General features: G+C 35.6%; 3 protein-coding genes across 5 annotated transcripts in view; 1 reads left to right on the top strand and 2 right to left on the bottom strand.

The window, feature by feature from the left end:
• The first annotated feature begins 446 nt into the window (after positions 1–446).
• LOC105648462 (cytokinin hydroxylase) lies at positions 447–4,234 on the top strand. Its single transcript, XM_012234860.4, has 4 exons — positions 447–1,102; positions 1,376–1,605; positions 2,317–2,928; positions 3,685–4,234. Exons 1-4 carry the CDS (start codon positions 811–813, stop codon positions 4,114–4,116), a joined length of 1,566 nt encoding a protein of 521 aa, XP_012090250.1. The 5' UTR covers positions 447–810; the 3' UTR covers positions 4,117–4,234.
• Positions 4,235–4,678: 444 nt separating this feature from the next.
• Positions 4,679–17,524, bottom strand: TPP2 (tripeptidyl peptidase ii). Of its 2 annotated transcripts, XM_089715380.1 has the most exons (35): positions 16,936–17,524; positions 16,762–16,840; positions 16,603–16,676; positions 16,307–16,416; positions 16,116–16,196; positions 15,697–15,783; positions 15,469–15,611; positions 14,843–14,993; positions 14,624–14,746; positions 14,311–14,394; positions 14,026–14,213; positions 13,732–13,906; positions 13,518–13,639; positions 13,334–13,413; positions 12,987–13,045; positions 12,296–12,450; positions 11,704–11,882; positions 10,954–11,066; positions 10,719–10,889; positions 10,304–10,432; positions 10,068–10,168; positions 9,868–9,985; positions 9,465–9,544; positions 9,210–9,282; positions 8,387–8,472; positions 8,247–8,298; positions 8,014–8,148; positions 7,823–7,894; positions 7,450–7,542; positions 6,860–6,955; positions 6,440–6,538; positions 6,058–6,150; positions 5,535–5,615; positions 5,189–5,380; positions 4,679–5,010 (listed from the first exon to the last, which is right to left on the bottom strand). In XM_089715380.1, exons 1-35 carry the CDS (start codon positions 17,333–17,335, stop codon positions 4,852–4,854), a joined length of 4,233 nt encoding a protein of 1,410 aa, XP_089571506.1. In that variant the 5' UTR covers positions 17,336–17,524; the 3' UTR covers positions 4,679–4,851. The 2 variants fall into 2 exon arrangements, with proteins under 2 accessions (XP_089571506.1, XP_089571507.1); XM_089715381.1 differs by lacking the exon at positions 5,535–5,615 and having other exon boundaries at positions 4,763–5,010; positions 16,936–17,522.
• A 972-nt stretch (positions 17,525–18,496) lies between these two features.
• LOC105648459 (pectin acetylesterase 9) overlaps positions 18,497–22,825 on the bottom strand; it is a 7,737-nt gene continuing 3,408 nt past the window's right edge. The window contains exons 1-11 of one of the 2 annotated variants that reach the window (XM_089715382.1): positions 22,550–22,705; positions 21,968–22,047; positions 21,237–21,320; positions 20,925–21,049; positions 20,786–20,846; positions 20,095–20,151; positions 19,926–20,003; positions 19,692–19,797; positions 19,446–19,591; positions 18,853–18,963; positions 18,497–18,768 (exon numbers count right to left, since the gene is read on the bottom strand). In XM_089715382.1, the coding sequence (XP_089571508.1) occupies positions 18,754–18,768; positions 18,853–18,963; positions 19,446–19,591; positions 19,692–19,797; positions 19,926–20,003; positions 20,095–20,151; positions 20,786–20,846; positions 20,925–21,049; positions 21,237–21,320; positions 21,968–22,047; positions 22,550–22,607 (921 nt within the window). In that variant the 5' untranslated portion in view covers positions 22,608–22,705 and the 3' untranslated portion in view covers positions 18,497–18,753. Of the gene's footprint in view, positions 18,769–18,852; positions 18,964–19,445; positions 19,592–19,691; positions 19,798–19,925; positions 20,004–20,094; positions 20,152–20,785; positions 20,847–20,924; positions 21,050–21,236; positions 21,321–21,967; positions 22,048–22,549; positions 22,706–22,825 lie in introns of those variants that run through there. The other variant, XM_089715383.1, reaches the window with a different exon arrangement.

Below are 22,825 nucleotides of genomic sequence, written 5' to 3'. Positions count from 1 at the left end.
TATAATTCAACAAATTAAATAATTATTTTGTAAAAGAAAAAAAAAAAGCAAACGCTCTTCTCCTAAATTCAAATCTTTGTATTTATTTATTTATCGTTTCAATGTTTATTTTTATAGATATTTACATAATATATACATGGAAACAAGTTAAAATTGATTTGTAACCATTTTTATTATTCTTTGTGTCCAAATTCTAACCCACATCCAATAAATATCGTGGCTCACGGAAAAAATAAAAATAGGAAAAATTATATCGTATTAATAGAAGATTTTCTCCTAGTCCACGTAAGCAGAAGATTAGTCAAAATAATCCTATGTGGCAAATGATAATTGGCCAAATAGTTTGGAGCCGTACGGGGCGGCTTCCACGCATGAAATTGGTTATGAAAGAAGGAAAAAGCAGGGGACAGACCAAACAAAAACGCAGGCTGGCAATTGGCAAAAAGCACAAAAATTAAAAAAAAAAGAAAAAGATAAGACTTTTAATAAATTATGTTCCAGGAAACATAGAGACACCTAAAAAGTTGAACAAATATTCAAACATACATGTCATTAATGTGCAGTTCTAATATAGTCAATGACAAAAAAAAAAAAAAAAAAAGTTCTAATATAGTCAAACTCCGACATTTTTTATCTATAAATACCCATCGTCTGGGGGGTTGGGTTATATCATAAGCCACCGCCGCAGCAGCTTTATTAATATACAAAACCCATCACCCTCTCTATACCGATCCATTTCCTTCGAAGACATCATTTTCTGTTGTTTTCCTTCATTCCTTTTGTGTCAGGTCGATAGAGAAATTAAGTGAGATGGAGCTGTTTCTTATATTTAAAGTTTTTAATTTGACTATAGTTAGTATTTTTATCTGCTTGCTATTTAAAGTATTGATTTCTTTCTGGATTTCGCCTGTTATGACATATATGAAGCTTAAAAGAAATGGGTTTGGAGGTCCAACTCCAAAATTCCCTCTTGGAAATATTAAGGAGATTAAAAAGATCAGTACAACCACAAATAGTACTTCTTCTTCTGGATTCTTAAACTTCTCCAATGATATTCACTCTACTGTTTTTCCTTACTTCGCCCAATGGCAAAAATCTCATGGTATGCGTTATATATATACATTTCTTTTGTTGTTGTTAATGGTTAGCTATATATGGAATTTGAACTTGGACCTGACAGTTCTGAATACGATGATATCAGACTACCAAAACGAAGTTAATTTGTTTCATTGAATCTTTTATATGAAAAGAATAACTTACTAAAGAGTTAATTTGAACTCAATACAATAGGAATCTTTTCAAACGAATTATTTATGGAAGTAGTAAAAGAGAGATTGAAGATGGAAGATAATAGTGATGAATTTTTGTGTTGCAGGAAAAGTGTTCATATACTGGTTAGGTACAGAGCCATTTTTATATATAGCAGAGCCAGAATTCCTTAAAACAATGTCTACAGGAGTGATGGGGAAGAGCTGGGGAAAGCCTGATGTGTTTAAGCATGATAGGAAGCCTATGTTTGGTAATGGTTTGGTTATGGTTGAAGGTGATGATTGGGTTCGTCACCGCCACGTTATAACTCCTGCACTCTCTCCGGCCAACTTGAAGGTTATAACTTATAACCTTTCCCTCTCTCCCTCTCTCCCTCTCTCTCTCTCTCACACACAAGCACAGAAACACACTACACACGCTTACGCATCAAATTAGACAATCTATTTCTTTACAAAGACAAAAAGTGACTGTCCAATCCAATCTAAATATTGGGATTTGTTGGGAAAAATATTCGTAGAGTAGACCCTAACCATCTCAGGTATCAGCAAAGCGTTATTGGCAGAAGCATAGATCTTGAAAGATATATATATGTATATATCTGAGAATTCAATGTTAACATAACTTACGTAAATTTAGCGTTAGTTTGTTGGATAAAAGATTTGACGCACTAAAGACATGATATTTGTTCGTTATATATATATAAATAATTTTTATTAATAAAAATGGATAAAGAATGTGAATACTTTTCCAAATGTTAATTTTCTACTAAATGATGGCTAAACTGAAAAAAAGAAAATGATAAAATAGGTTGGTGGATACAAATTCTGTTGAAGGCATGGCTACAATTCTTTAACTTTGTCATAAAAAAAGTCACCAATGGTAATCTACTATATTTGAATGAGGGCTTCATAAAGACTAATAGGATTAATTAGATATAATTAATATATATCTAGCTACCTAGTGGAATATTGCATGTTAATTGTAAAATTATATATTAAACCCACTAATTAAGTTCTGTTGTCTGATCTATATATGTTATCTATACAGGCTATGGCAAGCTTAATGGTGGAGTCCACCACTAATATGCTAGACAAGTGGGGAGCCTTAGTAAATTCTGGCTACAAAGAAATTGACGTCGAGAGAGAAATGATTACAACAGCAGGAGAAATCATAGCCAAGACAAGTTTTGGAATAGGCTATGAAGATGGAAAACAAGTGTTAGAAAAATTAAGGGCAATGCAATATACTCTCTTCAAAACTAACCGTTACGTAGGAGTACCCTTTAGCAAGTTCTTTTGCCCAAAGCAAACCCTAGAAGCTAAAAATCTTGGAAAAGAAATAGATGATCTTCTTTTATCAATTATTGCAGATCGCAAAAAGTCTAGTAATGGCGGATATCTTCAAAAAAATTTATTAGGGTTATTGCTAGAAGAGAATCATGAAGATGGACGGTTAGGGAAGACATTGACAAGTCGAGAGTTAGTAGATGAGTGCAAAACTTTCTTTTTCGGTGGGCATGAGACTACAGCATTAGCATTATCATGGACTTTGCTACTTTTAGCAATACATCCAGAATGGCAGAACAGATTAAGAGAAGAGATTAAAGAAGTTATAGGAGATAAAGAGATTGATTTCTCTATGCTCTCTGGACTTAAGAAGGTAATACATTAACCCATTGCTTGTTTTTATTATCCCATGCATATATATAAACATGAACATAAAACGATTTTTAGTGTAGGATTTGCTGCAAATAGATTTTTTAGAAGGAAGAAAAGAAATGGGTATTTTTGTGGTACGTAGAAAGCCTGTAGATTGAAATAGTGAAATTGGTATTGAAGAGCACCATCATTGGACAATTGGGTGGTGGTTTTCATAGACCAAATTCAAAGAGTCAAGGTCAAACACAAATAGTCCACGCGCACACGATCACAAATACCATATATTGTAATGGCCTTCTTTATTTTGTAGGGTTAGGATCACATTTATTTTCTTCTTATTCTTTGCTCCTCCAAAAGGCCAGAAAAGGGTATGAAAAAGAGAAAAACGACGATGGCCAAGTCATCGTCACGGATAGTACTGTCAAAACAACATCTCACTTTTTGAAAACCTGATAACAGGTAGTTGTAACCCACAACGGCTTTGACCAGCCGAAAGTACTCGTGGCAAACGCGGCTAAGGCTGTACTAGTTCTAACCGGCCCACCAAGTGGCCGCCACTCACCACTGCCACAATCCAATAGTTTATGCTTCCTGTTTTTTTGGTTAATTAAATTAATAATTAATAGACTATTAGAGTGGAAATAAGTACGCTAGAATCAAAATTTTCCGCAATGTGGATTTGGGTTTTTTTCAATTTCTTTTTGTATAAAATTGATTAGAAAGCTTACAAAAACCATGTAAATTATGGTGTTCGCAGATGGGATGGGTTTGGAATGAAGTTTTGAGGCTTTACTCGCCAGCACCAAATGTACAAAGGCAGACAAGAGAGGATATTACTGTAAATAAGCTCACAATCCCTAAAGGAACAAATGTTTGGATTGACGTTGTTGGTATGCACCATGACCCTAATCTATGGGGAGAAGATGTGTATGAGTTCAAACCAGAGAGGTTCAAAGAAGACTTGTATGGTGGGTGCAAACACAAAATGGGGTTTTTGCCTTTTGGGTTTGGAGGAAGAATGTGTGTAGGTAGGAATTTAGCTATGATGGAGTATAGAGTTGTTTTATCCTTGATGCTTACTAGGTTTTCTTTTTCTGTCTCTCCAACTTATTCTCATTCCCCTTCTATTATGCTTTCCTTAAGACCTAGTTTAGGGCTACCTCTTATTATTCAACCCCTCTGTGATTAGGGCTTAGGATTTCTAACTTGAGAACAGTCTCCTGTAACTTCATCAGGTCTAGTGTTTGTTTCATGTGTTGTCTGAGTCCAATATGGAAAATAATAGAAAGCATACTTCTTTTTTTTTTCTTTCAGTCTTCAAAATCATTCAAGCTGTTCTTATTGACTGCCTTTTTATACTACAAATGAATCAAATTGATGAAAATTAAGAAAGGGAAGGACTCTTCCTTTTATTTACTTCAAACCTAACCAACCTGAAAAAATAGAAGAAATGATGAGAGTTTGAGCACTTTCAAACATTTAAATTTCAGAAAACAACTCCATTAGCTAGATGAAAAGTCAAATCATATTTTCAAAGTCTAATTACTCGGCAGCAAGACGGACAAGAAGATTACTATTTTTACAAACATTTTGAACAGTAGGCAAGTACCTTGTTGGTTCATGTAATCGAACACGTGTTCAAGATTTGCAACCATTCATAAAGTTAGGCAGGCATCTTGCATCTTTTACCATATAAAAACACAGATCTTACGCTTATGTCTTAATAACTAATAAGAGTAATCAATTCCGAATGGCTACACAAATATATGAATCCATTAAGTAAATAACAATACTTAACAAGTATCAACAGAAAGATCAATGAGGAGAAAAATGAGTTGAAGAAAACTGAAATTATTTTATTAATGAAGATGTCCTTAACAGTGACCAAAGTATTGAAATGGGCTTGGACGCAACAGCGAGTTATTTAAAAAAGAGGCAAACTTGGAGGGAAACGCACATGCATCCATTGTCTCTCATATGTTGCCAAGTGGCTCCATCCGATCTCATCAAGCAGTGAGAGCTTCAGTTCGTAAAACTTCTTCTTTGGAGGATCAGCATCATCTTGAATCATGTCATTCAACACCTGATCCAGTACATGATTGGGTTAAACTTGAAAAAAATGGATAACTCACTTGAGACTACATACACACATTTCCCTATCGGGATAATCTCTTAGACATAATTTAATATTCATGGTAGGAGCTTGTTAGAAACAATTACTTCGGTGCATGTCCCCTACATTTGAAAAAATGATATTTTACCTTCAGAGCTGTTCCAAGCCTTCCACATCGCCGTTCACGTATCACTAAGAGGGTGCCGTATTTAGAGGACTTCACATCAACCCATTTTCGTAATTCTTTGAAATTCTCCTCAAACAGATCTTGCTGGCCACCAGGTGCATATTTTCCACCTTTCGTGCCTTCTGGTGCAGCTACCGGTTCAGCTTTCTCTCTCTGGCATTGTTACCATGATGATAATGAATATGAATTAAGTCAATGATCAATGAAACAACACTTGGTCTCAATAAAATCAACACATATACATGAATATATATATATATATATATATAATTATAGGTACTCATGATTATTAGGACACATAACGTACCACCTTTGAATTGGTTTCCATGTATCCTATGTTTTCACTTTTGGATGAATCAGACACGTCGACATATATCCATGTCAGATCCTTTACCAAAAGAATAGGGCAAAGAAAAAAACAAATCACTGCGAGATCAAAATTTCAAAATATGGGGCGGAGGAGGGAAGCAGTAACTGACACCACTCCTCTCTCTTGTCACAAGCACACACATAAATCAGCATTAAAGTTCTCCGATGACATTCATGAAACTCTCGCTGAAATTGATATTTTTCTCCAGCAAAATGACAATGGTGAGTAAAAAATTCTCATGTTTTAAAGCCCCAAAATGTTGCTAAGTTCAATCCAGACTTGTATTGTTACTTTTCTTTTTTTGTTTTGAGAGACTTATTATTACATTTTGGTATCATGGTGGCATATTACTTAGAGGAAGAACAGCATGCACCCATGTAGCAGGGTGGTGTGCATATAAGATCACTTTTGAACGAAAATAATGATGAAAATACCACCACATGTAGCCAACTCTTCCTACCTCCAGAGACTCGATGTCTGAAATTGCTAGCCCTTTTTGGTATAGGGCCTCTGCTAATTGATCCCGGGTCATCTCCATCTTCTTTTTTATCTTCTGCAGTAAATGCAGCAAAAGGAGTATCTCAGTAGCTGTTACTCTACTAAACATGAATGCTTGCAACATCGAAGTAACAATTGTTGTTTTCCAAACAAGATAACAATAGAATGAGAAATGCATTCAGCCAGATGAGAAACTCAAACTCCCAAATCCCAAATGAAGAAAAGAATGTGCTACAATTGCATTAAGTATCTTAACAATCTGTCGTGAATTTACAAACAGTTTCCCATGCAACTTTGTCCAAGAGGAGCCAAAAAAAGGTTAAAAAGAAAGGCATCAAAGCTACCTCTGCCTCCTCATCTTCTGGATCACTCTTGAGGGAAAAAAATTTTGCCAACTCCTCAGTGTCAATACTATCAATTACCTCATTTGCTGCACCTATAATCTGTAAAATGACATGTGCAAGTGAATCACTGTTCTCTGATCATGAACTTCAAAATAGGAACAAAAGAAAACAGAAAATTCATAATATTCAGCCAAACAAAGGCAAAACATAGATTCTCATCAACAAAGTTATTCCCCCAAACCCCATTAAATGCACAAACCTTATTATTTTCTTTCAGAGATTATGATCTGGATGATAACAAAACTTTAAAACAAAAAAATCCAACTGAGGATATAAATGCTAGGTCCCACCATTTTCTCATATGGAAAAGACTGTATATTACTTTGTATTACAGTTACACATTATTTTCATATAACTTACATCTTCACCATGAGCAATTTTGTCCTCAACATTGCTCTTAGAAACCAAGCCTTCTAAAATCTTAGCAAGCAGCGGAGTATAATTTGGGTATTCAGCCTGCCAAGAACAGATGAAACTTGTTAGTTGACATTCTCTCGAAGCAATACAATAGATCCACAACCTATAATGTATAAATTGACCGACCCGAGCCAAAAAGTTTGGAAAACTTAAAGGCAAATGCTCAAAGCACATCAAGCTTGCAAGAACAGCAAGAGACGCATATTGCTTTCAAAGGTCATCAAAATCAAAGAGAATGAACACCACAAAATTCTTCAATTTGGCAGCCTCTATCCACCATATAAAGATTGCACCAAGCAAAATGTTTAGATCACGCAATTCAAAAATATCCTATTGCCCGAGACCAAAAGGAAGAATAAGCCTAAGACTTCCAGGTCTACAGCTGAGCTGGAATGTCCAACAGCGGATATGACCTCGATATAAGATTGAAAAGGCTTAGCTTATTAAACGCATGCAAATACAACCCATGTTAAGAAATAACTTTTAAAAGAACAAATTAAACAATAGCATTTCAACATTAAACAAGCTTTAACCTTAAGAGAGATGGACAACTTTTTCCATTCTGAGCATTCTTCATCCAGGTCTTGTTTTAGGCTGGCAAAAACTTTAATCTTAGCATCTCGAACCTGTCAAGGTGAAGAACAGTAATTATCTGTGTACTCAAAGATAGTAACTGAAAAAAACATGACCAAGATGTTATTCAACTGAAAGTTTAAATAACTCAAACATAATTGTCTAAGATGCACAATATGGGTAACAGTAATGTATGTGAATAAAGGTGCTCTACATTCTAGCATGCATACAACATTACAAGACTGGTTTTCCCAGTAGCTAATATAAGAACCCAGGATCATTAGTTTCCCCTTAATTATTCAACAGATAGCAAGAAAATTGACTCAAAAGTACCTCTTCTTCCAAACGTTCAGAAACAGTTTTAGAGGAGGTTGAAGATGACCCTTTTCCCTTGTCCTCATCAACCTGTCAAAAGATATTATAGAAATGGTGTACAGGGACGTGAATTGAGGTGTTTATGTTAATAAAAATGGCAGACAAGTTGTCGGATACCATAGCAAATCAGACGAACCACAGGTTACTACCTTATTCGGAGGCACTATATAAGAGACTTGATAAGATATAGGATTCTTCTTTGGATTTTTCCCTTCTCCCAGACCAACAAATGATAGCTTTCCATATGAGATCGCCCCAAGCAGTAGAGATCCTTGCGGAGCATTCTGCAAAGATTCATGGGTATTATTATATATTTTCATTTAAGATATACATGATTGTTACTTCATGATTGAAGGAAGTCAGGGAGGAGAGATTCCACTACCTTTGGAAGCTTGTCTTTCACTGGTGGGCCCAAGTAGATTGCTTCTTTCTTTCTACCAGAAAATTTTAAATTGAAAACTGTAATACAGCAGAAATGACACAAGTAATCATAGAAATATATCATTCAGGGATGCAACATACCCTGGAACTAAAACTGTGGATTTAAAAGCACCATTTCCCATGACAGGTCCGTCTGGTTCGGAGAAAAAGTTCAATCGAATGACATCCTGTATTAAAAGAAATAACTAGAGAATTGAAGTACCTGAAAGCTAAAATGTAATCTAATTTATACACAATTTACTCCAGGTAGGAGTTAATATCCTCTGTCCTCTATGGACAGTGCAACAGTACAAAACATATGGATTTGATATGAAAAATTCAAAGAGGTAATTTACTAGCAATACTATATATTTAAGATGACAGAGTTTTGATACAAGACCCAGAAATTTACTGGAAAATTACACATCTAAAATCCATATATTTTTTTAACATTTTTTAACCTGCAGTATGTTCCTACATTCTACATAAGTTTAGATCCCACTTTACAACATCAGCTTCTAACTCAAGCTAGTACTTACTAAAAAAAAGGACTTAATCTATCACCAAAAGCATAGCTCATATATGATAGACATAAAAAACTAGTAGTCTAGTCCTCAACGTTCAAGCTTTTCTAGAAGCTCCAGTCATGCCAGATCAATTAAAATTTTCAAAAGTCTTCACAGTTTTAGCCATATCTTTGAACCCAAAATGTGAAGAATAATCATTCATGACAAGTTAATACATATCAAAGAATGAAGAAAAAGAAGTTATCCATAGTCAAAGTAAGTCAGAATCATTACTGATAAAACCTGTGTTGTATAGATTTGATTATGAAACTAGTACAGCAAAGAGTTTCATGACTGTAATATGCCATTTACTTCATCTAGTATCCCACAAGTCAATATTTAAGATCAAGATAATCTACCTTGTCATCCAACTTTCTCACAATAAACAATACCAACTGCTTCATTTTTTCCAAATATTGCACATTGTCATGCCTGCAACATGAGCATCATCATAAGAAAAATTAACCTGGAGAAGCATCTTTAGCTACAGAAAGTTCAAACTGGCAAACACATATAGTTTTAGCAAGGAAATTCAATAGTGCATGCACATTCATGCACACAAGAAGATATGCATGTGCACAAAGATTTGATCTGCCTAAGCAAATGGACCATACCTTAAGTATAGCTGTAAATTGTATTCACCTTTGGGAAGTTTTGATGACTCTGGATAGGCGTCACCAATTGCATACACACGCTATTATTGGAAATAGGAAAAAATGTAAGACAGGAATCAAATTGGAACATACAAAGAGAAAAGAAACAACCATCTCTTCACACTGTTAAGGTAAAGTATAAGAGATTCCGCCAAAGCTTACAGCTATATTCATTGATACCAAAGAATAAAGACCTATTTGTGATGCAGATTGAAGCATACTATCATTTTGGTATATATCTATTGGCTAAAATAATAAAACTTGTTAACAAGAAAATAAAAATTCGTAAGACTAGTTAAGCGTTAAATCACATGTGTCAGCAACTTAAAAATTTAATTAGCACAACAACATAAATGCAAAGTACCTTGTTAGCGTCAGAGATCACATAAAATTGCGACTCAAATTTAGTGTCATAAATGCGATTATTAAGCAATGGAATTTGGGGCTTTATGTTGGCTGCATCCTCCAATTTGAACTTGTAACTGCAAAGCCAAAAGGAAAAAGAATGGATGGTCATGTAAATTTTGAAATTCAGGACATTAGACAAACTAAAATGAAACTTACGTTAATGTCAGTGCTAGTGTCTGTTTTCCGGAGGGCAGTTTGTCACGATCTGTCGTGAGAGTGCTAAGTTTAGCATCAACAGGTCGATATGGAACTCTTATCTGCAAATGGAACATAAGAGATGGAGAGACACACAGCATTAATATGCAAAGAACCATATTAAAGAACAATAATTTACGTTTATTCACGAGGAGAGGAAATACAGTCAATATTATCTGTGCAACAAACATATTCACCTCACTCAAAATAGCAGCAGGGACAAGTTTCTCAGATGCCAGTACAGCTTCAGCATCAATTCTGACAGGTGCTTCACTTCCATCAAGCATGATATCCTCTTTATTGATGTCAATCCCATGAAACACAATCTATACGTTTGTACAATAAAAATGATCACTAAGAAAACATGCCACTTAATACAAGTACAACAAAAAATATGATCAACTTCAATCCTAACCAAACATTAATTAAAGAGTATCTGTAAAGATGTGGAATAAACAAGAGATAAAATGTCCATAACGCAATCAGTTTAAGGAAAATCAGAAACAAAGTTACAAACACACCTCATAAATGTCAAGAAGTACCAAGAATAAAAGCAAAACAATTTACCATTCAGTTAAATAAAGTAGCAAAAATTCTAATATGACTTGCTACCTCAAAGTCAATGATAGCAGTTTCATGACTTCCTATGCCACTTGACCAAAACTGAGCAACAGTTAACTCCATTGTCTGACCACCCACCACAGGAAATGCAAAGCTTTTGGCATAAGGGGAAGAAAATGTCACAACACTCTCCCACTTGATAGGTCTTTGTAAGGGGCAGATCTGCATAGCAAGCATGTTAAAACAAGTATAGACAATCTAATGCAGATCTCCAACCCATTTGTACCTGAACAGTATCAATAAAAAATCTTCGAGCAGTATCAAACCCTGATGTTCGCATGGTTGCCTCAACCCAACTAGCACCAAGTGGCACTTCAACATATCTCCTTTCTATATGGCCTGTTAAATCAGCACAGTATGATAGAAAAGAATGAATTTGGTCCATTCCGTATTCAAACATAAAAAGCTCCATATGGAAAAAAATATATATATATATTTGAAAGTTTATCCTGACTCAGAATGGGGACCATGTAAAGAAAACTTAAGTGCAGTCAAATTTTTAGCAAAAATGCCACACCAACCTAAACATGCAACTGACTTTCACATAATTACCAAATGCAACGTTAAGACTTGCAAGCAAGTCATTCCTGAACTTCTCAAGTCCTAAAGATTAAAATAGCAAACTTAACACTATTTCTCTGGCTGCAAAATGCTCATATATTTGCAATTGTATTTGGAGTTTTTGTGATAGCTTTCATTGGTTGGTCGTTAAAACCATATTACTGTTTTTCAACTTGTATTTTCCCAATTAATCTTATTTCCTCCCTACTACATTTCCTGATGCCATCCTCAGAGAAGGACCTAGTATGCTTCAATTTTGACAGCAGACAAAAGTAAAAATGATTTCTATCTGCTTGACTTTGCATGTAAAAAAGCCCACCTATAAGCTATATATCATAAAGAAGCATGAGTGAAATTATGTGTGCAAGTAAAATTATTATTTTATGTTGTAAATTTCACAAAAATATAAAATGACCTGGCAGAAACGACATCCTTGTAAAGGAAACAAGCGGAGGCCGAGTCTTTACTATCATAGGTTTTGTAATTGTAACTGGAATCCTGAAAATGGGACCACGCCATGGTGCTTTGCAATCAACTCCATAGACTTCATAATAATGTAAACCATCACTCAGCTTTGTTGGATCTACCACAATACTGAATAAGGAGGGTAAAAAGCATGTTAACATACGTTACCCTTAGGCATAATAGATTGAAATACGTAGTCAGCGTAACGCTAGACATCAAAAAAATAAATCGAATTACAGGATCAAAATAATTAGAGCCAAAATGCTGAAAATTCAAGGAAAACTACCAATAACCATGGAGTACAAGAATACTAAAGAGAAGTTGAACGCATGAATGTTATTAAGGTCTTTTGGTATGTCCAATTCTGAACAATCTAATTGGTGTCTTGCCAATATAATCCAGCATACAATATATAGAGCAACATTTTATGGTATTTTTTCATATCCATTTTGAGGTATAAGGGCGTCAAAGAACCAAATGACAGTATGTATACAAGGAACCTCAAAAAATAAAAAATAAATAAATAAGTGATGGCAACTCACTTGAAGCTACGCCCATTATGAGTAAGGAGGAGGTACTCAGGAGTCATCACAACAGCCTTTTCAGTAGAATGTAACTCAATGCACTCCTCAAAGGGAACCAATTCCTCCAAATTACTTGCACCTTCATGAAACTTAGGTTCAACTAGCACTGTCCACTGTTAAGATGACATTGAAAGGCTAGCTGTCAATCATGCAAAGAAACCAGGCATTTCCAGACACGAATTCAGCACTTGAACTGTGACAAACATTAATTGCATCTACTGATGCCTGGGCAAGGCATATTTTATCTTTGACAAACACCAATTGCACAAGCCACTAATGTCCCACAGAACACAAACAGGGACAGGTAAATCAAAAATAGACTAGTTATTTAAGCTTTAGCATGCTCCTCAAAACATTGCGGCAATTTTCATGACAGGTTTCACCATAAGCTTGCCAAGTGAACAAATAAACTGAAACCTGAGGCTGCTTCAGGATATTAAGAGATGCTAATTTAAGTCGCTAATTTAAGTCGCTCATTTAAGTCGCTCATTCATTTACAGTGAACACTAACTCATAATAACAAGTGATAATAACTAAAAGACTACTAGAAGATAGAATTCAGGTGTTCAACTAAACTCACACAGAACACCACATCATATAGATAACACACACAAATAAAACCTCAATACTAAGCCTGGCATCTACCCACCTCTGTAGGTTGTTGGCAAACGCTAGCCTCCCTCAAGTAGATGCCTCGAGAAGTAGGCACTGCAGCCAAAACTTATCATTAACAAAGTTATAGTTTCATAAATCAAGTGGAAATCTTACCATATCCAAAAACTATCCATTAGTGACAATCTAATTTCCCCAGTTAGCCAGTCAATCAATGTTAAATGAGTAGGTTTCAAGTATTAATCTTGCATGTAAAGCATTTAGATTGTAAGAAACATAGAAACATAGTAAAAAGAAGGTATTCATTTAACAGTTATCACCCAGGAAGGAAGTCCAGTTTTTTACGTGCAGGGTGTGGGATAGACAGATAAAAGCTGGACTTACTTGATTTTCCAGTTCGATTGATCTTTACTTCATACCAAACACTCGGAATATTCTTGGATTGTCGTATATATTCATGAGCCCTTTTACACGACAAGCAGTCACAACCAATTCCATAATGAAAAAAAAAAGTTCAATTTATGTGTCACAATTATAGATTAGAAAAGGCCAAAGCACAATATCTAACTTGTCAACTTGCATGAGCCCTTGTCCTGTGGATAGTTTATCTGCCAGCGATTCACCAACTGGAATAGATGTATTCTCAAGGGCCTTCCTTACACTGTATGGGCTTACAGGAATGCCCTCTGCCTGCAGATATTAGGTAGCATGCCAGAAATTTCAGCCTAATGAACAACCAGGCAAAAAGGGTAAAAGCGAGAGAAACTGCAAAAAATAGGAACCTTCATTGCACTAAGGAGTAATGCAATTCCACCACAAGCACATGGAGAAGCCATAGATGTTCCATTCATAAGCATACGTTTTTGTAGAGTCCATGTAGGGACTGGGGCAACAGCCCCACCAGGAGCACTTACAGAGACTCCAAGATCTCCATCAGCTGTCGGTCCTCTGCTGGACCTGCACACCAATTCAACCGAAGTATAAGCTAAACGTAAGATAGGTTATTGTCATAGGGAGTGACTGAGTCTAAAGACTTATATTAAGGGATACAGTCAAGCAAAAGGAAATCAATATACCAAGTATATTCAAGTCCCTCAGAAGGAGGTTCAACCACACAATGAGCACCAGCAGCCATTGCTGGAGAGACATATGCACCGACTCCTATAATGCTGGAAGATGTACCGCCAGGTGCACCAACAGTGTTTAGTGCTGGACCACTATTACCAGCACTGCTAACAAATATGAGACGGTGCTTATTTACCACCTAATAAAATCAATGGTAATTCATAAGCACAAATCCTGAATAAGAAAAATAAGATAAACAATGTCATAGAAGGAATTGTAAGGTCTGGAGTTGATACTTCATTAACAAGGTCAACAAAGCGGCCATAATCTGGCAGTAACGTGGGTTCACCATAACTCATATTGATGAGATCACATTTATGCTGAAAAGTGGAAACAAAAAAGGTATTATTCAGTATGTAACAGGTAATTAGACCATGCAGAACATAATTTACTGTACACAGAATAAATAACAGGGGTATTTTGAAAGTTAATAACAAGTCAAGAAAAAATTAAACATACAACCTGTAATTGCAATGCTCAAACAAAAAAAATGTATTCAAATACTATTTAATTAAGATGGATGTACTATATGGAATAAATTCAACCCACCTCCACAGCACCAATCAGGGCCCTCGTCAAGCCAGTGCCTGTCTCCATTGAACCTAAACGTGAGTCTCCAATTTTGCATGATATTAACTGTGCTCCGGGGGCAACTCCATTCAGTAACGTCTCCTGAGAAATTCGTCAATGAAAAACCCCAAAAGTAAAAGCACTCTACAGTGGAGAGAATGCAACAAACAAATAAGTAATTACTTAAAATGGCAGTACCTTTGGGTGGAAGGCAGTAGCAATAGCAGCTACATGAGTACCGTGGGGGGAGCTATCAGTTACAATACTTAAGACATTTCCCTCATCATATATATTAAGTACAAATGAGCATGCATCCAAGTTGCTGAATATACCAAATTTCCTTTCAGCCCTGAAAGAACAGTTGCTGTAAAATTATTTAAGAATCCAAATTGTATGACATGATATTTCATCGCTGCATTACTAATCCATGTACGCTATAAAATTCACAAAACTAGCAGGGGCACAAAATTGTTAAAAAGAAAATAATCAAAATTTTCAACACTTAAAAACCCCAAGAAATGACTGCCAAAAAAATACAACAAATAATACCCTACATCAGAGACATCAAATACATAATGTACCTAAGGTGAAAAATATATTAGCCTATCAATCCAAATATCCATTATGATTAACTTGAATAAATCATATGATTTCAGTTCCTGAAGATTGTCGTTCTTCTTTTTTGTTGCATTATACATAAATCCACCAAACGACAAGTTAGCGTGTAGATAACAATAGCACACCTAGATGAAAATCATTTCCCACCCAAAAGTCAGATAAAGAGCTCTTGACCATGCATCGTAGTCAATAGCAATTTCGTATACCTATAATTTGTAAGAGGTATGAAATTAGCAAGCTTTCCACATTCTGGGTCATCCTCAAGACTTTGTGTGTCAAGAGCAGCCCTCCAGAATTCTCCATCATGCCATACAACAGCATCTATGACCGGTCCCTTGTCATCATAACTCTGAAGCGTAGAAAAAATACATCATTTTACAGAATAGCAAGAACAACTATAGAACAGGAACAGATTTAAGGAACTTGATACTTGCATCAGCTTGCTTTCGCAGAATATCAATTCTGTTCTGAAGGTCTTCTCGAACCTTCTTCAAATTTGCATCATCCGGACTGGAGTGTTTCTGGAAAACAAGAGCATCATAACACATATTATGCAGGAATAAAAATAACCACACATGTTATTTAGCAGCAAATAAGAATATTTAATCCAGCAATTCTCCAGTATTCTGAGCAATCAACAAAAGCCTAACAAGCAATGCATCTAAATGTAAACTTTAATTCCAAGTTAAAAAATATACCCTCCATCTATGGGGTTATCAGGGGAATAATTTCTAGAAAGTTTGTACGCAGAAACTGAAAGAAGTTTAATGTCTTCAGATAAAAACCAATGCACTTTCTAACTTTGACGGACGATACACATATAATGAAGAAATCAAGCAGGATTTCCAAAAACCTGATTGAATTCGTCAAGATGCTTTACTGCCACAGCAATTTCTTCCTGGTTTTTCTCATCCCACTTCTTTTTTCTTTCTTTCTGTCAATTAGAAAAGGGGAAGCAAATTTATGTTTATTAGACAAATTACTAGTGCCGAAGTTTAGTTGTACAATTTGAATTGCACAAAGAAGTGAGGACAACAATGCTACCTTCAAACGTGCAGTTAATGTGGCAGTAAATAGTTCATACACCAACTTATAACCAACGTGCCATTCACCGGAAGGATTTTTCCATGAAGAATTGACAGCCAGAGGAGCCCCTATCAAACACATTTCATTATAACCAGGCACAGAGTTCAGAGCTAATGCAACTTACTGTTACCATAAAAGAACAGCACAATTTTCTCACACTAATATGAAAGCTCCAAAAAAAAAAAAAAAAAAAAAAATGAAAGAGTACAATCAGTAGAGTGAACAAGAATAACGATAAGAGTTGAAGGGCCAACCTGAAGCCCCGCGGATGCAACAATCTGCATCAGCTTTCACGACTTTCGAAGTATCAATGTCTCCACTCCCAGTGCTGGAGAAATAGAAATGGAAAATACCTCAGGACAAAAATTCATCAACAAACTGCTAATAATCAAGCTAAGTAACTTTGTTCATACCAGTCAATAACATCGAGGATCTTCGGCTTCCCATCCGAGGTCAATTGCAATCCAGCAGCAGCCGGGTCAACTCCAGAATCTAATAAATTCAAGCCATATCTCACGCAAGTAATCAATCAAACTTCTCCTATTAAGGTCAAACAGAGAATGATCAGGTGAGTATTGCAGTAGTACCGAAAATAGCTATAACTACGCCACGTCCGTCAAACTCAGGATGAGCATCAATGAAGCGATCGGCGCCAATCTCCTTCTTAGGCATGAGAGAAGCCAAAAAAGTGGACTCGTTCAGCTTGAAGCGACGAAGCGAACCATTATCATCTCCGCCTCCTCCACCACCAACACCACCAGATACAGTGCTAGCAGAGGAACAAGGCATGGCACTTCTATTGCTCTTATAATTGCTCCTCCTCCTCCTACTACCAGTACTACTCCACTGTCTCTCCTTTATCTCTCCTCCCCTTTTGCTGTTAAACTTTTTCGGTCTGATGAGTAGAGAGGAAGAAAGAGCATCAACTTGGAAGCAAAATGACGGTGTTTTGGGCCAACAGATGGTCTTAAATACTGGGCTTTGCATTTGTTTTTTGGACAAAATGTAAGGGCGTTTTAGTAATATTAGCGTGGGAGGGCGGTCATCGGTGATGACTGATGGGCAGAGTGTACTGCGGCGGAGGTAATAGAGCGCCACCTGGTGAAGTAATAGCGGATGGCTGCGGCGGTTTGTTGGATGGGATTGGGTGGCGTAAATCTCTTATGTGGTGAGACTACTATTGACATGGCGTGGCCTTTTCCTTATTGAGGTCACAAATCCGCAGATATTTTTTCTATTTTCCATTTTTATTAAGAAAATTTTGCCATTTCCATATGTAGACAGTTAAATTACGAATTTTATTACTGTATCTTATCGTTATGTTTCAAAGAAGATGCTAATGGAATAAGAAATTTCCAACTTCCAAGCCCTTCGTTAAGTTCCGATACAGTGTGACCACCTTTTTAGGATGCTATATTTATTTATTTTTACCAGTTGATTTACAAATTTATCAAATTACCAATTTTATCAATGTCTTCATCAAATTAATTGATTTACGATATTAGAGTTTTTTTTTTTTAAACTTAAAACAACACGGATTTGAAAAAATGGATAAACTTAGATATTTCGAGGGGAAAAAGACTTATCGAAAGGGCAAAAAAACTTTACTTTTTTACACAGCATGGAAAAAATTACATCTCCCTATATAAATAAACACTTTTTTTTTTATTGTTTCCTATGTAATTTATTCAGTAGCTTAATGTATAGATTAACAATATACTTTCGATGATTATCCTTATGGCTCTTTAAACTTTACGGGATATCCAGACCCTGCACTTTCATATTTTACAAGATCATTATTGAAATCTCCTAAAATTCAAATTCAGGGAGTCACTGGAAAATCAGCCCATACTGATGCCATGGATAATGGCAGTGTTGGTTTCCCTGTGACTTTTGCGGCAATCTTCGCAGCCATCAGGATCACTCTCAAGTGTGTGACTGAGAAATCGAAAAAGGGGAGCATCCGAGTAGTCCCAACAAGAAAAAAAAAAATTATAAATCTATGTCGTGAATTGGAGCAAATAAATAGCCGAATAATTTTTCTAAATGATAGCTTTGGCATGTAATTTTCTGTAAGCAGTATAGTTGTGTATCCGAAACCGAAATGGAAAATCAATTAAAATTATGTGTTAAAGCACATCACTCAGCTGAATAATTAAAGTGGCTCTCATATTTCTAGCATCAATGATCAACAATTACGAATTTGAAGAATGTTTTTATTCCTTTACTATAAAATACAGAGATATTGCGGATCTTATAATTTTTTTCCGCTCTAAAATTTATTTAAATATCGATAGCTATATACTCCTTTTAGTATATCTTCCTTTCACTCTTCCCCTTGCATAATCCAATATCTTTTGTTGGAACTTCAAGAAAGAGAGAAACCCACAAGAATCTTTTTCCATTTATGATTCCGAATCCTGCAATATTGGCATCTTAGCGACAACAATAACACATTGAGCATTGATATTAAAAATATTTTGATTTAGGAGGAGATTACGTACCGGGGATGATGGTGTAATGTTATGGCAGTTATTGTCACAAGGATATGGACAGTCAATCTCTTTGGTTATATTTCTATCAAAATACCAATCACCAACTGCTGCTGCTATGGTCTGCCAAATAAGGTAGAGATATTATTCACAGCGACATTGATGAGTTTTATTAATAAAATGGGGTAAAGGATTCAACAACCAAACTTAAAATCAGCAAGACAATGGAAATGAGAAGATGACAACAAGAGTTGCTCTGATCCAGCTTAATTCAGGACATTGTTAAAGAAACAGAACGGCATAACTGTGTGAGTGGATTGAACAAGCCTTCATGCAAATTAGACAAGCACATTCCAAAATTAGGTCTTAAATTGTCTGATTATTTCTTTATGTGATCAGATTATGTTATATCTGAAAATGAGCTAATTTGAACTGGAGGTAGTTCATTTATAATTTGTTGCAGCTTGAATTGAAAAAATAGCATAATTGAACTCATTTAATTAAGAGCCTAAAATAGCCTATCAAGTCAATGGATAGTGATGTCAAAGCATGTATAAGAGAAAATAATATTCTGAAGCCTAATGCGCAGAATGTAAGCTCTGTACCTTGTCGTTTAACCTTGGGGAGTCAACCGCAAGCCATGTCTCCTGGGACTCGCTTTGACAATGAGCAAAGCAAGAATTTATAAACATTCCCCCATGGGTGGAATTTTTGAGGAAATCCAGGGCCGTCAGCATTTCACTTCTGAAACCTGGACACAAGAAATCAATACAACAAAGTGATTGGTTTGTATAATTTGTAAAATTTCAAAATTCATAAAGAATGTTTGTCGGAACATGCAGAGACCAAACCTTGTAATGTCTCTATCTGCTTTTCATCACACTGTGCTCTGTCCAGCTTGCAACTCTTCCATTGTCCGCGCGAGTCAGCAGAAGGAGGCACCAATATATGGTTCAACTGTTGAACTTTAAAATTTCAATCATTCTGTATGATTTGATGAACCTAGTATAAAGTGTGACTTCAATGGTGTGTGTGTTGCGTGATTTCGGATGATTTCAGATTCAAGAAGGCTAGTAAATATTTACTTGGAACACATCATAAGCTGTATTCAGGATGAAGAATGGTGTTTTAATGAACTTCAATGCATATTGTGGAAAGATGCACTGCGTAATACATACGAAACAACGTAAATATTAGACGTACCAAACAGCAAGGAAAGATTAGAGGAAAACATAAGTCAAGAAAAAAATTTACCAGTTTCGGATCTTCCAAGGAATTGGTGCAGTCTTTGTTGAGATTCTTTTCTATCCCCTGCCGTGAAGAATATATTTGGTTAGTAAAATTGGCAATATTTATAACTTGCACAACATACTAGAAGTTCTGTTAACACGTTTAACTTGTTTAGGGGTTTTCTTATGTGCATCCTAATTCACATATTTTTCTAAAGAAAGCGACAAATTATGTTCAGTTGTTATGTAGCAACTTCAGTTTTACTGTTCAGATGTTGTGCCGGAATATCTTTGCTCACCGATTATGCATTAAGCGCAAATCCATGCCGAAGGATGAATTCATTCTCCTAACCCTATCCCCAGCTAAAACACAAGCAATCAATGAGAAAATGCAATCTACAGGCTGATGGAAAACATCCACTGAAATACTGAATTGAGGAGCTTACTTTGACTTGTAAAAGCAAATTAAGATAAGGTTGGAACTTCAAAGAGCATAATGTTTACAAAGAGCTTTACATCATATTAGTGGTTGGAGAAAATAGCGCGCAAATACAAGGACATTCCTTAGATTATAATGTCAAAATATTATGAGAACGATTGAGGGGAGTGGCAATTAGTGAAGTGTGATTGAAGTTACGTGAAACACAAAATAAGTGTTTCACTGTGCATTTCAAATATATTGTTGTAGAGGCACAGTACATTTTCAAGAGTTTTACCTGCAAAGTAACAAGACTTTGAAAGGCGGACCTCATCTTGTAGTTCAAACTGATGTCTTTTCTGTCAAAAGGAATAAAGGAATATTTTAAGTAAGTGATAAAGGTTCTTGTTACACCGTGCAAGAAAGTACAATCTTACGCATCCAGAAAAAATCCTGCGTCACTCAAGCACTTCACGGTGGCAGTTTTCGGTAAAACTTGAGCAAAGCTGTCACAATGGAGAAAGGCTGATAAACCCCCAGCAGAGCAACCTGAAAGCATAGCCTACAGGAGTAGATCATGAAATTAATATCGAAATGACGAGGAAATATTACAATCTAACCAAAGAGGATCACATTTTTTATTTTTGGGATGAGTTCAATTAGTTGTCACCGGTCACTTATGCATGTTAAATGAACGCCACAATTTGGGTGAAGAGGCAAATCAAATTCTTGCGTTGAGTAGCTTTTACCTTTTCTGCCTGCGCTAACCCTTGTGGGAGAAGATCTTGAATAATTGCCTCCCAAATCTTTTGTCCTCTGAAATAAATGACTGTCTGTTTTATGAGTACAAAAAGGAAAAAGTTAATAGAGCAAACAATGTCTTTTTATAAAATATCATAACAGAACTTGTCATTCCAACACAAATCAAAAGGCCATTTTTAGATTCATCTTTTGATACAATGACATCCAGCAGGTGTGCATCAGAAATACGAAATAAAATAACAAAAGGATAGTATCCAGCAATGAAATCCCTCTAATCGTTTCAGAGTGTCTTCCTTGAATATATTAAAAAAAAAAAAAGAAAAAAAAAGCTGCAATTCACCACTACAAACAAAGCAGGCAACTGTTTTTTCTGATCAGAGATTATTGAATTTTTGCAAGAAAGATAAAATTAAGAATTACTACGAACTGTTTTATCGGTTACAATAAGTTTCTCTATTCACAGCTAAATTGTTAGCGTACATTAAATAAATTTACCAAGGCAGGTGATTATATATCTAAGTCATTATAAAACGAAACCTGATGCAACATATTGATCTTTTGGATGGTTCTTTTGTTGTCACCAAAGAAATCTTAACCAACAATATCGAGTTCAAATGAAATTTTGAAGACTCCGGACAATAAATTTTCCAATGCTAAGCACAAATTCAGCAGAGTGAACAACTAGTCCAGGAAAAGGAAATCTGGGTGAAAGAGATACCCCATTTTCAGACATGGAATCTCCAGCAAATGAGCCTCCATCACAATATCTAAGCTTCACACGGTTCCAGTTGTAAAAATCTGATTAACAGAATTTAATTAATGGGTTATAAAAGAATGCAATGCAATTATTCTAACCAGAAGAAAAATATAAAATCTGAGATCTGAACACAGACAGTGGTTTGTAATTATTCGTAGTAGATTTGTGTGGCAGTTATACAGTATATTATGTTAGCCAATAGCCATATTTAAGGGTGAACTTCCATTTTGAATAGCTTCACAACGAGGCACCATTGTTATTTATGGAAGCCCCAACAGTAAGGCTACAGCTAACAAAAGCCGACAGACAAAAGGAATCGCGTTTGGCCCTCCTATTCATCACGTGAATGGGCCAACAGAAAATGTGAGGGAAATGGACAAATGTGCTGTATTTCCAGAAATACCCTTCATTAAAAACGCAATTCATAGCTGACAAACTAAATAAATGCCATATAGATACGATTGAGATGATAAATTTAATTCGTTAAACATGGAAATTAAAATGATGGACTGTGAATTCTGGAATTAAGAAATGTTAATTTACCTGGATTAAGAGAAGCATCGTCGCTTAGGATTCCATTGAAATACGCCCGCTTGTTCATTTGCTCTGTAGATCCACGGCGTGTTGGGGCTCTCTCCAAGCATGATTTTAAATCGTAACACCACCCACCTCCCTATCAACAAGTTCATAATCGTTCGGTGAATATATGAACATTATGTATAAAGAGGCCCATATGCTAAAGCTGTTGGGCCCGCCAATGCATGTTAAAAAGGAAATGATATTTTAGCTTATCTGGAAAATTGAAAAAAAAAAAAAAAA

This window comes from Jatropha curcas, chromosome 10, assembly GCF_041381405.1.
Source record: "Jatropha curcas cultivar XTBG-Jc1 chromosome 10, XTBG_Jcur_1.0, whole genome shotgun sequence".
In the NCBI taxonomy this organism is placed as follows: Eukaryota; Viridiplantae; Streptophyta; class Magnoliopsida; order Malpighiales; family Euphorbiaceae; genus Jatropha; species Jatropha curcas.
This window is presented reverse-complemented; position numbering and strand designations above follow the sequence as displayed.